The sequence below is a fragment of the Brachycentrus maculatus genome, unplaced genomic scaffold, assembly GCF_059751285.1.
Source record: "Brachycentrus maculatus isolate JH-2025_06_01 unplaced genomic scaffold, ASM5975128v1 h1tg000039l, whole genome shotgun sequence".
Lineage (NCBI taxonomy): Eukaryota > Metazoa > Arthropoda > Insecta > Trichoptera > Brachycentridae > Brachycentrus > Brachycentrus maculatus.
The window spans coordinates 501300-518870 of record NW_028280793.1 but is presented as its reverse complement, the minus strand read 5'-3'; the positions used below and the strand labels follow the sequence as shown (position 1 = coordinate 518870).

Here is a 17571-nt window from a genome sequence, read left to right as displayed (position 1 = left end):
TATGGTAAGGGAAGGGTAATTAACTATGAGTACCTTTTCTTCGTGTGTTAACGATCAAGATAACACTGTGTTTATATAATGCAGTACCCTATGCATCATTGGGGTGCGGATAAGGGTTCGAAAAGAATTTCAATGTTTTAGAATTTACTACATAAATTCTGATGATGACAAGGTTCTTGTCGAAACTGGTTGGATAAAGTGTGCTAATAAAAAGTGGTTAAAACAAAGTTGTTTTATTTTATAAAGTTTATAAAATGTGCCACAAAGTAGGTATCTGCGAAAAACATTCCAGAAATAACAAAAAATTAATTTAATAACTTTTTCCTGGCTCCATCTAAACTTATTGACTTTGTAGACTGTCGGAGTCAGCTCTCCTCGTCCTCAGGCTGTATGTCCTTATGTCTTGGGCAACGTCACCTAGGCCAGGCTTTCGTATCATATTTTGTCTCTGCAGTATCCATGATATATTCGTTCTTCTTCTAGATTTCTTTCGAGGAATATCAATGGCGATTGCCTGGTTCACAATATGATCAGGTTTTCTGCGTCTTATGTGCCCATACCATCTCAATTGCCTTTCCTCTACCTTGTTAATTGATGTCTGCTACACCTTGGCTTCAACGAATGCGTGAACTTTTTATTTTATCTCTAAAAGTCACACTTTAAAAGAAGTCGTTACTAAACACGGTATATGAATTCGATCATTCAAAGGTAATCAGTGCACAAATTTAATAATAATCATAATAATAAAACCCTTATCCGCACCCCAATGGTGCATAGGGCACTGTGTCTTATAAACGCAGTGTTATCATGATCGTTTTACTTATGAAGGAAAGGTGATCAGCCCTCCGCTTCAGGTACCAGTCCATGGTAATATTGAATAAATATTACAGTGAAAAAATAACTTATATTTATTTTTACCCCCCTTGGGAATCGAACCCGGGACCTCCAGAACGGTAGCCGAGCGTGCTGACCATTACACTACGGAGGCGGACGAAATTGCACGGTGCACAAACGGACGTGCAGGACGGTGCACAAATTTAGTTGCGTATTTCTAGCTCCTGATACATATGAAAATTTTATATCAAAACCTTATTGCTATCTCAATATACGTGAAGGAGAATGGAATGTCTAAGGATTTACAGGGTTTACGACCCGTCATAGGGTGTTTCAAGTGATCACTTTATACACGCGTGACATTCACAAAATATTGAAAGTTAGATATGATGCTTCAATTGAAAATAGATTCCATGTGCTACTTCTTCGGCGACATCCATGGTTGAAATTAGTCAAAGTTTTTTTATTAGCAAAAACCTGAATGAAATATAATTAAGTACTTATATAAGATTCTTCCCGTATTTCACGTACAAGGAGACTTGTATTTTTTTCATCTATGTTGAGATATCAATAAATCAAATAAAAACTTGATATAAATAACTCCTTAGAGGAGCAAACTCCAGAATTTGTGAACAAAAAATTGGTCCCACTCAAAATACAATAGAATTCGGAAAGAAATATAAACCGAGAATAAGGAGCAAATCCTCTCTCAACCGGGATAACCGAAAAAATAACAGTTTATCATTAGTCACACATAACATATGTGCATATTGATAATTAATAAATATTGTGATATTCATGTCGCTCACTCCTTTCAAGAAAGTCATAAAACAAAAAACTTGATTTCTCAGGAGAACGTTTTTAAAGTTTAAAAATATAATGAAATGTATTAAAAATTAATATCAAGCCACTTATCGAACGGTTTACTGTGCAACAGATCTTTTTAGGTAAACCTGAATTTTTTTTCTCCATTTGAAAAATATTTAGTATATTAAAAAAAAAATTAAACAATACCTTTTCTTCAAAATGCAAAAACAACATTTTTTGCCCTGTAGCGGGTAAATATTAAGTTTAAAATATGCCTCTTTTAGTGGGATATAGTACATTTTCTGGGCATTCCGAAAACATGCACAGCTGAAAATTGACGATTTTTGATATATGACGTTGTTGAAAGAAGTGAGCGATATGTGCATATTAATAATTGAGAAATATTGTAATATTCATGTGATCATATTTTATTTAGTGATATTTATTAGCCCTTTATTAATTTCTGAGTTATATTCGATGCCAAAATACAATTTTCTCAATACATCGAACATTTACGGGCACCATTAAGAAATTCGCCAGCTCTACATCTGACTTAAGACAGGTCGGAAAAAATGTTATGTTAAAAATCTGTCGTTAAACGTGATTCCAGAATACGAGCAGTGAGCCGTTAAATATCTCGCTAAGAATTTACTAGAACGTGCCGAGGACCCATTGAGCTCGCTCTTCAAGTTCTGTTAGGAAAAGACTAAAGAAAGGGAGAGAGGTTCGCTAAATATAGAGTAAAGGATGGAGGGGAACGGGGAGGCAACCTACTTCGTGGCGATTCCTTTACAAAGCGAGAGTGCTTCGAGAGGAGAAGTTGGACCGAATAAATCTGGCGTTAAATGCAGGTATGTTAGTTTATCGGATATGCAAAGTAAGCCTTAGTAGGGACATGATAAGCCGTACCTAGAATTCAGAGTCACTTAGTCTTTAGGTAATTCCGTAAAATAGTTTAACTAAGTACCGTAGAACGAAGAAAATGGCGCTACATAAATTATCCAAATAGTGCATTAGAACTTGAGAACAGGGCTACTTGAACTTTGATGTGTTACTTGAGCCCAGTACATAAAAATATTTAGAACGTGGTATCGATTGAAGTATCGCGACAATAAGTGTCACCTGTCAGGGAAACAATGAATCATATCGATACGTTCATTATTGTAGACCAAAAACAGATTTTTTTTGTACTGGGCTCAAGTAACACATCAATGTTCAAGTAGCCCCATTCTACAGTACTAAGTGCAATTGGATAATTTATGTAGCGCCATTTTCGTAATAAGTACATACACTACCTCAAGGGAGGTTTGCTTCGAAATGATATGATAATTTAAGGACATGCAATGACAATGCATTCATAAAGTTAAGTCGAAGGTTTACTTTCTTTTGGGTAAAGTGACAAATCTCTGGAAAATTTGTCGAATCTGGCGAAACCGTTAGAGTCGTATAGCCGTCAAAGGCACTTTAAACACAAATATAGAATATCGTAATGTAGATACAGTAAAACGTCGATATAACGAATCTCTATTTAACGAACTTCGGATATAACGAACAAAAATCCAGTCACATTATTGACTATTCGTCAAATAACAAAGTTCAACATATTATAAACATTTTCGTAATTTTAAAGAGTCGATTATATAAAAAAAGCCGACTTCAAAAAGTACAAGCAAAACATGATTCATTTTTCAACGCAGGATTATTGAAAGCAAGCGCGTGGTGCTCAAAAAATATGTTTTTTGATATATGTATTTTAAGCCTATTTTTATATAACGGACTTTAGGCTTTGACGGACACCCCCTCCCCCCCAATTATTCCGTTTTATATATATATATATATATATATATATATATATATATATATATATATATATATATATATATGTATGTATATACTGTATATATATATATATATATATATATATATATATATATATATATATATATATATATATATATATATACATATATTTGAAAATACCTTACATAATTCGAGAGTGTTCTAGAGAGTGTCCTTGTTTCATTGAGTAATCATAAGCAGGGCTTTTTTTTAAACAAACAAGGTCCCGGGACTCACTTCATGTCAAGCTTTTTACGAAAAAAATATATTAAAATATCAATATTATTCAATTGACTTATTACAATTAAAATTCAAGAAGTTAAATTCTCCTCAAGGTACTACAACAAATTTAGTGAACCATCACGCTTAGTTGGTAGAAATAACGATCTAAAATTATAGCTGTAAGATTTTAAACGTCACAGCTTCATTTGGAAGGCATACATTATAAGATCACGCTCGCGTTCAGAGGTTAAATGACCATTTTGTATTGATTGACCATAATAGAGTGGGAGTTCTAGTAATAGCCGACTACTTGCCGCCTAATAGCTCAAATTTATTGTTACATAAGGGTTAAATAATAAACCTAATTGGATAAGAGTGAAAGTATTTCTGGAGTTCAGTTACAGTTGATCCCGCGCTGATCTCGATATGAACGATGTCGATAAACCCAAAGGTCGAGAGATCCCAAACGTTTTTAATGTTATCATCCTAATATCGTTTAATGTTTAATCGTTTAATTGTAATGGCCACGCGTTGCTGCGGGTCAATGCGATTAAATGAAAAGAAAGAAATTCTTAATTTTTTAATATACGAGTAAGTATGTCATTTTACAATGCTTGTAAAGGAATAAAAATATTAAATCAGTGAAGCAACATTGCAATCGAAAATATTGAAAATGCTGAAAAAATGATATTGAAAATGCTGAAAAAATGATATTGAAAATGACAGCAGTGTCAAGTAGCACACTGACAGTCACGAAAAATGGTTGGTATTGAGTGTGATACTATTACGTTCAACAGATGGCGCTGCCATTGCGGGAAAACTGTTTAACAACCGGTGAATGACTCTAAATTTAAAATTTAGGAGATTTAATATTGTATTTCAACATATTAATATTGATATTGATTTAATATTGTATTGCGCTGTCATTGCGGGAAAAACATATTCTATTAACTCATATTTTATTTATTTTTTCAGCATTCACTTTGTGGTAAGACATGTTGAAATTTAAAAGAAAACACCTGTTTTTTACCTCTTGAGTCATTTTTATTTTATTTTATATATTTTTAAACTAGCTTATATTTAGACCTGAAGATGGAAGCATAGCTTCCGAATGTAGTTGTTAAAATAAAATTAATATTACTCAAGTGGTAAAGTGGTAAAAAAATAAGCGTTTTCTTTTAAATTCTCAACTCAAATAAATTTGTCAAGTAACTTTTTTTTAACTATGAGTATTTCAATGTTTTAGAATTAGTACAATACATAAACCCTGATGATGACAAGGTCCTTGTCGAAACCGGTTGGAAAAAGTGTACCAATAAAAAGTGTTTTTTTATTTTATTAAGTTTATAAAATGTGCCACAAAGTATCTGCGAAAAACGTTCAAGAAATAACTTTGTCCCTAGAACAGTCTTGCTACTAGCCGTCAGTATGAAAACATACTTCAAACAATACGTAGGAGGGACTAGTTATATATTAGGTTTGGATATTTCTCAAGTTCCTTTTGGCTAGGAGACAATTGATACTCGTCCTTAAATGGAGCAATTTAGCCGTTGTTAAAATAACACCACGGATTATAGATCCGAATGAATTCAGCGCACCCACGATTCAATATTAAATTGGGTTCATTTCAAAACGGGACTGTCCACGTTTCCTGCAGGCGGATTCTATCGATCGCCGTCGCTTCCCGACCGACTTCACTATGGCCCTCTCCTTCACGTTCCTCCGGGATGATGAGACAGAGCACACGGTTCAAGTCTGGACGTCTGTGTCAGTGACTCCGGCGTGGCAGGACGCCCTCCCGTGACGTCACTGCGGCAGTGTTTACTTGGCGGGAAAACTTGGCGTCGATAAAATCTCTCCTGGCTAGGAGAGAATGGATAAATATCACGTGTTTGGCTAATAAATTAATATAAAAAATCACAAGACTATCGGTAGCATTCTTATTGAAATATGTAGAGAAATAAGGGAGATATGAAGGTTTAAACTTTAGATATTTTAATAAAACGAAAAACGTGCGTTCGCATACGTCATCAAATTTCCGTCATCGAACGTTTTATGACATCATATGGTATATTGTCTATGGTTTATAGAGATGTAATAGTAGTAGTATGGGTTGTTTGTTTACCACTACACTACCATTTGTGTTATACAAATATGAGGGGAGGGGGGATGGGAGGGTGGACCATAGACATCAACAAATAGAGCCGCCAATAATTTAGCAATGCTACCAATATAAAATCAACTCCATCGTTTCTGTGACGTCATTCATTGCCAACTTACGAAAATGACGTTTTTTCAAAGGCGAGTTTTCCAAAAGAAAATGATGAATGAAAATATTAATTATATCGGCTGTTGTAAACACAAAACGAGTCTAATACAATCCTTTATAGGTTGAGTATGTTAAATTAGATATTCCTCCCGTCTGACAAAGATACATTGCAGCTAAGGACGAAGACGGCACGGCTACATTGCAGTCGGCATTCCACTCCTTTTCTTGCAGTATTTTAATCATTGTGTTTACCAGTGCACTCAAATGCATCAGTAGGCCGTTAAAACCATCTGCCGCGAGTCTGAAAGCTGACTGGTCACTTCATGACTGATCTGATTGAACGTTCGGAAAATTTTCAGTATCCTGCCGTATTCCGGATGCTTTTTTTTTAGTTTAAAACACACGTAGATTAAATAGAGTTTTGAATTTTAGGTTTCAAGCACATTCATAATTTAAATTTTGTATAGTAAATACTACTATTTTAAAAATCTATTATGACACATCGCTCACTCCTTTCAAGAACGTCATAAATCAAAAAACTTGATTTTTCAGGAGAACGTTTTTAAAGTTTTAAATAAAATACAATGTATTAAAAATAAATATCAAGCCACTAATTTAACTTTTTACTGTGCAACAGATTTTTTTAGGTAAAACCTGAAAGTTTTTTCTCCATTTGAAAAATATTTAGTACATTTAAAAAAAATAATAATTAAACAATACCTTTTCTTAAAAATGCAAAAACAACACTTTCTGCCCTGTAGCGGGTAAATATTAAGTTAAAAATATGACATTTTTGTTGGGATATAGTACATTTTATGGGCATTCCGAAAACATGCACAACTGAAAATTGTCGATTTTTGATTTATGACGTTCTTGAAAGGAGTGAGCGACATGTTTCGATGCATTCCGCATCATTGTTAAACACCGTTTGTGAAGCTAAGTCTAAATTTTAGAGTTGTGTCTAGTACCGTGGAGGATGAAGGAGCTATTTTTTTTATAAAAAAATATAGTGGGAACATGGACAATAGGAGAAGCCTTTAGTCATTGTCATATTTATCTTAAATTTAAGATAAATACGAGTATATAAACAAAAATCAAGTTATACTGAAAATGGTGGATTTGCTAGGAAAAGTTCTTGAAGGTGGTATGGACATACGGAGCAAATTGATGGCGAGAGAATGACTAAGAAAGTATAATCGGCAAATGTGAACGGGAGAACAGAATGAGGACGGCCAAAAAAGACTTGGAACGACCAGATCAATCAGAACCTAAAATCTGGTGGTGTCAAAAGTCTACGTAATCGGAGGGCATGTGTGATTCAATGTATGGACGTGAAGGAGGCTAGGAGTGTATGCGAGGACGGAAGAGTGTGGCGTTCCATCCTCTCTGCCTCCCCCTGCAGTGAAACGGCGTGATGATAGTAGTAGTATATTTTGAAATGGTTTCATATATCGCTCACTCCTTTCAAGAACGTCATAAATCAAAAAACTTGATTTTTCAGGAGATCGTTTTTAAAGTTTAAAAATATAACACAATGTATTAAAAATAAAAATCAAGCCATTTATTCAACTTTTTACTGTGCAACAAATATTTTAAGGTAAAACCTGAAGGTTTTTTCTCCATTTGAAAAATATTTAGGATATTAAAAAAAATAATTAAACAGAACCTTTTCTTCAAAATGCAAAAACAACACTTTCTGTCCTGTAGCGGGTAAATAGTAAGTTAAAAATATGCCGATTTCGCTGGGATATAGTACATTTCCTGGGCATACCGAAAGCACGCACAACTGAAAATTGACGATTTTTGATTTATGACGTTCTTGAAAGGAGTGAGCGATATGTTCGGAACCGTGGGACTTCGGTGGGTACATAAGCAATACATCGCTCATCAGCTAAGCCGAAATTGTATATTACCAAGTCACGAAAATTCAAAAATAATAGTGGTGGATACATTATATCGTGCCTACTTGTAGACAAAAAGGTGAGGTTTATTTCACTTCATAAACTTATAAAATAAGAAAAGAGAAACGGTCCATACTTGGGTACTTGTAACATATTTACCGAGATGCGTGTGGAATTGTGTAGTATGTCAAAATAGTTGGGCTTATTTTATTTTATTTTATTTTATTCTTTTAATGTTATGTGATTCATCAAAGGCGGTCATTATAAGTATTCTAGGAAACTTTTTTGGAGATTAAAATAAATGAAAGGACATTACAAACTTCTCTAAAAATCCTTTTTCTCTAAAAGTTTGTTTTATTTGTTTATAATTTAATTTTTTTTAAGAAAAGACGAATATTTGTGTTTTTATTATTTACACAAATATTTCAATTTCATACTATTTCTGTGAGCCTAAGCGGCTCATCATTAGAAATAGGTATCAAATTGTGGTAGAGTGGGTTCGAACCGAGAAACTCTGATTAAAGAGTACACGACACTAACCACGGGACCACAACCCGACACTTAATGTTTACATGTTATTTTACGGTACAAATATTCATACATTTTACAGTATGTTTAAATTACATGTTACCTCTCTAAAGGAGCGCACTGCTAGTGTTTAGGGAGGGAGTTCGCAATACAAACATTAAAATTAAAATTGTAAATAAATTTTATGATAAGTCTAAAGGAAAAGGAAATGTGATCATTAAAAAAATTAAAAGCTAGATACTACTTAATAAGGTAGGGTAGGTACTGGTTGCGTTTTTATATGTCACGCAGGTAAGTTAGGATAGGCTCGGCTTTTCTGCCTATATCGTAGGCACGCCCCTGTATTGTATATACACAATATATTGCTAACTTATTTTTTTTTTATTTGAAAAAACCTTACATGATTCCACTTCTCTTTTCATGGATGACTGTTCATCTTTCAACAGCGTTCTAGACAGTGTCTAGTTGTTTCATTGATTAATTAATAAGCATAATGAAGCATAAAATAACAAACAATATTGATAATTTTTTCGATATGTTTTCGACGAATCCGATGAAATTATCTGATCGAATAATAAATATCCTATTTAATAAAATCTGTAATTACAAGTGCCTGGTCAAGTTTCTATCAAATATTGATCAAGAATAACGTCTCACCATTGGCCACCGAGCCGGCGACCACGAAGGCAGTCAGCCACAGCCACGCCACACTCCCCCCGCTCATCTTCCAGTTCAGCCACATGGCCACCACCACCACTACCACTCACTGGAGATCACTGGCACGACACTTGAGCACTTCACAACACGATATATCACTGTATGAGAACTTCTCGCACTGGCACAAGGCGCAGGGCACCACCGGCGGCGTGGTCGAAGAGACCACTCTGCCAAACACTGCAACAACAAAATACATTTAACAACGGATATGCAAACAGATATATAAGATAAATGGTCAGCTGGAGTGTCTCTTAGAGACAAAATAAAGAGTTCACGCATTCGTGGATGCCTGGCTGTAACAGGTATCTATAGTAAGGAAGAAAGGCAATTAATATGGTATGGGCACATAGGACGCAGAGAACCTGATCATATTGTGAACCAGACAATCGCCGTGGATCTTCCTCGAAGACATCTAGAGAAAAAACGAAGAATTCATGGATGCTGTAGAAAGATACCATGATTCGAAGACATGGCCTAGGTGACGTTGCCCATGACAGAAGGACCTACAACCTGAGGACGAGGAGAGCTGACCCTAATAGTCTAGTAAAGACGATATGTTGGGATAAAGCCAGGAAGAATAACGATTATGTATATTGTCTAGTAAAATATATTTATGAATAATAGAATACTATCAAGAACGAGTTATTAGAGTAGGTATCCAAAAATTCAATATCAAAATTCTACGCATAAATTTTAAAAAGCAACTTCAAACTCCGTATTTTTAGACATTATAATTAACTTTCATCAATTGATTCGGCAGTCACTTTGTGGTAATATCTATCCATTTTTAATTTTAATTTTACTTGGTAAATACTACTTTTGCTTGAAATCTATTGTGACACATGTTTCGATATATTACGCACCATACGTCGTTTGAAAATGATGCGGAAACGAAAACACGCCACGTTAGATTTTGAGAAAAAGTGGTATTTACCAAAATTTAAAATTGATATACTTAATTAACGATTATTTAACCTATTTTTCGGAGTTTTTTTCCAACTTTGCTGAATTTAAAAACGTACACCTTTTGTGCACATTTAATAGATTGTGCAGTATCAATATGCATGAATTCAAATCATCTAGAAAATTTCAAGAAGTTTTTCTTTTCTGCACTTCATTTTAAGAAAAACGACAAATTAGCTTATTCTGGGTATTAATTACAAACGAAAATTAATATTTTGACTTAGGGGATATTACTTTACTTCTATCCGGTACAAAAAAGAATTTAAAAAAATATTCGTTGATTTTTCTTCCTGAAAATCCTGATCATTTTCAAATCTCTTAGTCGTTATAAATAATAGTTCAGAAATAAATCTTAAGTTATCTACACTGTATATTAAAATCAACTTTTGATTCTAGCCCTTAGATAGTTATACTTTTTACTTAAGAAAAGCCAAATAATATTGTCTCGCTGTTATAAATGTTAGTTCCTTGTTAAATTAGGGTATTGATTGAATTGGTGTAACTCAAGGTTTAGACTTAGGACTCATAATTTTTCTTTGAATTTCCAAAAACTGCTGCCAAATGTTATAGTTTATTCGACACTTAAAACAATTTAAATCAAAAAGAAATAAATCAGTGACACTCATAGCTCCTGACGCATTTTTTTTATAAGTATAAATCTAAAAATTATCGTTTACATCACTGTAACTAAAAGACCTCTTGAGTGTAGTCGTTTCTAGTCGTAACTTACTTAGGGTAACAAAAAGAATGCAGGTTGTCTCCCCTAACTTACGAACCCCTCAAATATATACTTGGACGTGTCTTCCCATAACTCATATCCATTACGTCAATGAAACTGGCTGATTTATTAATATAATTAATAAGGAAAGTTAATCAAAATACACTAGAAGAACTTAAATTTTTTTAAACCTGAAGAATCCCTGTTCGAAGAGTACCTGGTAGATCTCGATAGAGATAATTTTTTTGGGGAAACTGTTTCAATAATGATAATAATTAATATACACTAATATACACAGAGCTCTGAGATGTACACCAGTGAAATTTCGTGAATTGTCCTAAACACTGTCCAGCGAAGCTTGAATTTTTTTTCTTTCTGGACACTTCAACCAGTGAAGTTCTCGTAGAGATGTGTGAATATTTTGGTGTTCCGGCTATCGATCGTGCTGTTCTAAATAATGATCATGCAGAATAGGATTTATAATACATTTAATGTATTATTTTATTTTGAATAAACACGCGGAAGAGAAACACGTGATAAGGAACGATTAGGGAACGCATGCGCAGTTCATCCCCACGTGGGCGAGGGAGGGCGGACCCTTCGGGTTCAAGGTTTAGCGTAGCACATGGTGGAAATGAAAACAGCTTCACACCTAAAAAGGTACAGATCATCATTCATTGAACAAACAGCACGTGGGTAGGAGGTGCGGCACTTTCCACCATTGTTTTTCCCATGATAGAGAAAAATGACTCGGGATCATCGCTTCGAGGGAAAACTTCACCTAATTTCAACCCCCAAAATATCGCTGCCCCAAATTAAAATGGCGTGACTCATATTCCGTGTGACTTGAATTATAATATAATCCTATGCCTTGCGATTACAATTGCCGTGAAATGAAAGCAAATTAAAGAATTAACTCTTATTTGTTTTACGCGAAATTGTTTGCTAAACTTCTTGTAAAGAATATCAATAAGAAGCAATATCTTCCAACCGGCCAAAAGCCGACTAGTGATACTAGTCAAACGTAGATCAGTTTAAAACTTACACAGACATTAAAAATAAGAGTGCATATAGTGTTTATAGATAAGTATAAACAGAAAAAAAAACACTATCATTTGCAATATGAATGAACGAGTAATTACAAAATTATGTATTAATGAAAATGTAAATTTATAAAACAAGGGAGGCAATGGATGTAGTAGGATCAGATAAGATCAAAATAATATGATTTAATAGAGTTACTTTCGCGAAAGCGGATATGATAGGGTTTATTTTTGTTTGATTTTTTCCATTGTTATTATTATGTGTAACGTTGCTACTCCAAATTATTTTACGAGTAATGATACAATTGCCCGGTGTTACAATCAACCTCGATCTCCCCTATTTTTAACAGATATTCTATTTGTTTTCTTATTTCCTTATTTACACACATTGATGCATAGCTCACTGTCTTAATCTGTATTGATGCGACGTCATCTTGATTACAAATTTCATGAAAACAACTATCGCAAAATATCGAGTATTAATATGTGCATGTTCGCATCGAACGTTAAACCCGGATAAAGGCAAACGTGCTAATCACTACGCTACGAAGGCAAACTCTTACAAAATTTGTTTATATTTGAAGCATCAATGTATTAATTGCACCAAATTTTTATTTCGTTGGATGGTAGGACTGTCATTTTTTGCGTATAGCGAATTAGCTAAACTTGTTGGTAGCAGATGTTTAATGTAAGACGGGACCATTCACAGTGTAAACATTTTTGGAAAAAAATAAGCTAAAATATGGAATTGAAATTGAAATATGTGCAGTAAAAATAGTTGAATAAAAGTAAATACTAAATACATAAAAATTAAAAAATAAACAAATTTATATGGAGAAACAAAACAAGGTATAACGCCGAAATATCTGGATGACAATTTTATTCTAGATTTATCATATCAAAAAGCACGTTGACATTTTGCAGGACATATAAAATACGAGAGCACTTTCGACACCACGACACCATATCGATTTTAGTGCGGCGATGACAGCCGGGCGTTTACCGCGAACAAAACACAACCAAAATACACCATTATCAACAGAATTAAACTGAGATTAATACAAAATCAGATGCACAAACTTAATCTTTTATACCTGTAATTTATCCGAAGATAAAATGGACAATGCACTTTGGTAAACACTGGATCGAAATACGCACACGACGCGGCGACGGGCGACACAACCTCACGCTAGAGCGCTCGGCTGATGAATGATCTCAATTTCCGACTCGAATTCTACCGAACTGAGACCGAAAGTATCCGAACGCAGCTCTGCCACCCTTTTTGCATTTTTTTAAATGTAGGCGTCACATCTGTTCGTCGGATGGCCAACTGAAATTGTTTTTATTTTTATTTTTTATTAATGTATTACTTAGTAAATACCACTATTTCTTAAAATCTACTGTGAGACGCGTTTCGATGCATTCCGCATCATTTTCAAACACTGTATCAAAAGGTACGGAATGCATCGAAATACGTGTCACAGTAGATTTTAAGAAATAGTGGTATTTACTAAGTAAAACATTAATTAAAAATGCATAGATTTTACCAGTGTGACTTTTTTTCGAATTTTCTTCTTCAAACCCTTATCCGCATCCGATGATGCATAGGTCACTGCATCATATAAACACAGTGTTATCTTGATCTTTAACATATGAAGTAAAGGTATTTTATTTATTATTTCGGCATTTCCTTCAGAGAATCCTTGAATGACGCAGACCTCCAAAAAGGTGGAAAAACAGCTGGGAGTCAACATCCCAAGAGCTACAAGCGGAGGCACAAACAGATCCTTAGAATCTAGAAAAAGAAGAAGAAGAAGGTTTCGGCATTTACTTTGTGGTAAGACATGATGAAGCTTTTAAAGAAAACACTTGTTTTTTTTACCACTTGAATTTATTTTATGACGACTAGTTTCGGAAGCTAAGCTCCATATTCAGGTCGAAATATAAATATTTAAACATTTACCACATGTTCAGATTTATACCTGAAGATGGAAGCTTAGCTTCTGAAACTAGTCGTTATAAAATAAACTCCAGTGGTAAAAAAACAAGTGTTTTCTTTTAAAAAATCATGAATTAAATAAAGGTGATCGGAGGGCTTCAGGGTAGTATTGGATACATATTAGAATGATTTAATATTATATAGAGTGAATAAGTATTTTTATATCTAGGAAGCAGATTACAAGGGATGGAAAAGTGGATAAAAATATTGAGAGAAGATTGAATGCAGGGAATATAATAAATGGTGCTTTGAGCAGACTGATTGCAAATAAAAATATGTCCATGGAAGCCAAACTGGCGGTTCACAGGGGAGTGCTGGTACCGACACTGATGCATGGAAGTGATACATGGAACTGGCAAAGGAAGGACGAAAGCAGATATAACGCTGTTGAAATGCGCCCCCTCAGACGAATGTGTCGAAAATCATTACAGAATTAAAAACGAAGATATAAGAAAGGAATGTAAGGCTGAACAAAGGATACTTGAGAAGATTGGAAAGAGTTCTTTAAGGTGGTATGGACATGTGGAGCGAATGGATAGTGAGAGATGACTAAGAAAGTATATGTGGCGAATGTGAGCGAAAGAACAGAACGAGGAGGGCCGAAAAAGACTTGGCACGATCAGATCAATCAGAGTCTAAAATCTTGAGGTGACAAAAGTCTGCGTAATCGGAGGGCATGTATGACTAGATGTATAGATGTGAAGGAGGCGGGAGTGTAAAGGGTCCGCCAAATAACTTTTTTTTTTTTAAAACAGGGCGCAAAACATCGAGTGTAGCTTCGGCTGTGTGGCACGTAGCGCCGTCCTGTTGAAACCAAATGTTGCCAATATCCTCCTCTTCAATTTTTGTGAACAAAAATCCGTTCAACATGGCCCGATAACGATCGCCATTGACTGTAACGGCCACTCCTTGCTCATTTTCAAAGAAAAATGGCCCAATTATGCCTCTGGACCAAAATCCGCACCAAACAGTGACTCGTTTTGGGTGTACCGGCTTTTCAATGTATGCGTGCGGGTTTTCTGTGCCCCAAATACGACAATTTTGCTTGTTTACATACCCGCCAAGATCAAAATGAGCTTCATCCGAAAAGATGATTTTTTTGGCAAAATCGGCATCTTCTGTAAGTCGATCGCAGGCCCACTCAGCGAAGCGAAAACGCATTGGATGGTCAGTTGGCTTCAACTCCTGAACCAATTGGACTTTGTATGGCGTCATACCAAGGTCTTTATGCAAAATTCGTCTCAATGATGTCTCCGAAATGTTCAATTGTTGAGAACGACGGTGAATTGATGTTGATGGCGCTTCACGCACACTTTCTGCCACAACATCGATATTCTCGGGTGTACGCACTGTTTTTGGCTTTTCACGCTTTGGTTTATCGATGAGGATGCCAGTTTCTTTCACTTTTTTCACAAGATAACGAACATACGGAGCTGACGGTGCTTCTCTTCTTCCAAAAACCGTACGCAATTTTCGCACACATTCTGCAACATTACCATGATTTTCAAAGTAATGTCGCAATATTTCCCAGCGTTGTTCAAGCGTATACACAACCATATTCGCTCAGCGGAAGGATAAAACTAATTATCTGTCAAATCAGACATGAGCTAAGTGTTACCATTCACGAAATAAGCACTAGTTGAAAAAAAAAACTTTAGATGGCGGACCCTATATGTCAGGACAGAAGAGTGTGGCGTTCCATCCTCTCTGCCTATCTCTGCGGGGAAACGGCGTGATGGTAGAGTAGTAGTAGTATTAGAGTAAAAAAATCATCGAAATTATTTTTACAAATTCAATGGATCGAATAGACTGAATGCAGTCAAAATGCGGTCTCTCAGACGATTGTGCGACAAAAGAATGTATGATAAATGTTCGAATGGTGATGTAAGGAATGAATGCAAGGCTAAGATAAGCATTATCGATAAAATTAAGATATTGAGATAGTTTAAGTGAAGTGAGGACGGATGAGTGAAGAAAAGACAGTAAAACAAATTTATGAGGCGAATGTAGTTGGAAATGGAAACAGAGGAGGACCGAGGAAAACTTAGGATGATCAAGTATTTTATATACTCGAACATGCCAAGTGGTCAGGCCAGGAGTCGGAATAATTGGCAGGTATGAATGAGGATATATTATCCAATCCGCCTCTCTGGTATAATGGTTAGCGTGTTTAGCTACTGCGCTGGAGGTCCCGGGTTCGATTCCGGGGGGTGGGAAATAAATATTAGTGATTTTACACTCTAATATTTATTTAATATTACCCTGGACTGGTCCCTGAAGCGCAGGAGTGCCTTCGTGTAAGTAACGAACAAGATAACATCAATACGATGCATGAATGTGGAAGAGGCGATGAATGCTTCCAAGGACAGAGTAGAGTGACGTTATATTCACTCTGCCTATCCCTGTGAAAAAGCGGCGTGATGGTTTATGAGTTATTACAATGATCTGTTGTCTATCTTCTCCAAACCCTTATCCGCACCCCAATGGTGCATAAGGCACTACATCATATAAGCGCAGCGTTATCTTGATCGTTAACACATGAAGGAAAGGTGATCAGCCCTCCGCTTCAGGTTGGACTGGTCCAGAGTAATATTGTATAAATATTAGAGTTTAAAAAAAAACTTTATTTATTTGACCTCCCCTGTTAAATAAAGTAATAATGATATATTTATAGTGATTTTAAAACAAAGTTACATTTAAATAATAAAATGCAAAATCACAAAGTTATTGCTTCAAATATAATTGATACATATTATATTTGAACCACTAACTTTGTGATTTTCCATTTTAATTACATAATATTATATTATTGGTTCGACAAATTTCTACCTATTTCAATGAATCGAAAGAGATGCTTCATTTCCGAAATTGTACCGTTTAGCACGAGAAAAAAAACCTTCTTTACGATATTTGAATTTCCCGCGAGATTTCATTAGCTAATAGTAGTACAGGTCCGGATCCGGCCCGCATTCCGAAAATTTCCCATTCACGCTCAAATCCGACCTTATTTTGACCACCGCCCACTTTGTGTTTTTTTTCTAGACCCCTCCACTTCCTATATTGAGAAGACTAACCGGAGCATTTCGTCGTAACGTAACATGTTACGATGCGAGCATTCAGGCAGTCAGTACAGCGAGCCAAGCACTCCATTCATAGTTTCGGATGCTCACTGATGCTCGGCGCGAGCAATGTTACGACGTTATGTTACGACGAAATCCTCCGATCAGTCTCCACCTTAATAGTAGGGACTGACCGGAGCATTTCGTCGTACATAGCTCGCGGCGAGCGCTCCGACTATGGATGGAGCGCTCAGCTCGCTGTACTGACTATACGAATGCTCACATCGTAACGTGTTACGTTACGTCCCTACTATTAGGGTCTGATTAATATAAGTCCAAAGGGTTTCCGCGCTAATAGTAATTGATCAAAAAATCTGGTTGTCCTGACTCTTCGGGGTAAAAAATCTACGAGAAAATAAAATACTCTACTCTGGATATATACGCAAACACAAATACTTTATTTTATGGGACTGCGATTTTTTGCTATCGTTAATTCTTTCATCAGTATGAAATTGGACGAAAGTTTGAACTTTGACTGCAAAAGACTGTAATAATTTTATGGGTCCTCTTATCAAAACAATATACACAAAAACGAACTTTAAACAACGGAAAAGGAAAATATGACATGTCGACATAAATAATGGTATAAAATGAAATTCAAAGGTGCCAGTT

General features: G+C 35.3%; 1 protein-coding gene across 50 annotated transcripts in view; it reads right to left on the bottom strand.

Annotated features, from left to right (window-relative positions):
- Positions 1-13071, bottom strand: part of Dscam1 (Down syndrome cell adhesion molecule 1) — a 140275-nt gene extending 127204 nt beyond the window's left edge. For all 50 annotated transcript variants that reach the window (XM_088277108.1, XM_088277050.1, XM_088277076.1 and 47 more), the window contains exons 1-2: positions 12936-13071; positions 9058-9294 (exon numbers count right to left, since the gene is read on the bottom strand). In XM_088277108.1, the coding sequence (XP_088133234.1) occupies positions 9058-9142 (85 nt within the window). In that variant the 5' untranslated portion in view covers positions 9143-9294; positions 12936-13071. The remainder of the gene's footprint in view (positions 1-9057; positions 9295-12935) is intronic.
- Between the last annotated feature and the right edge of the window lie 4500 nt (positions 13072-17571).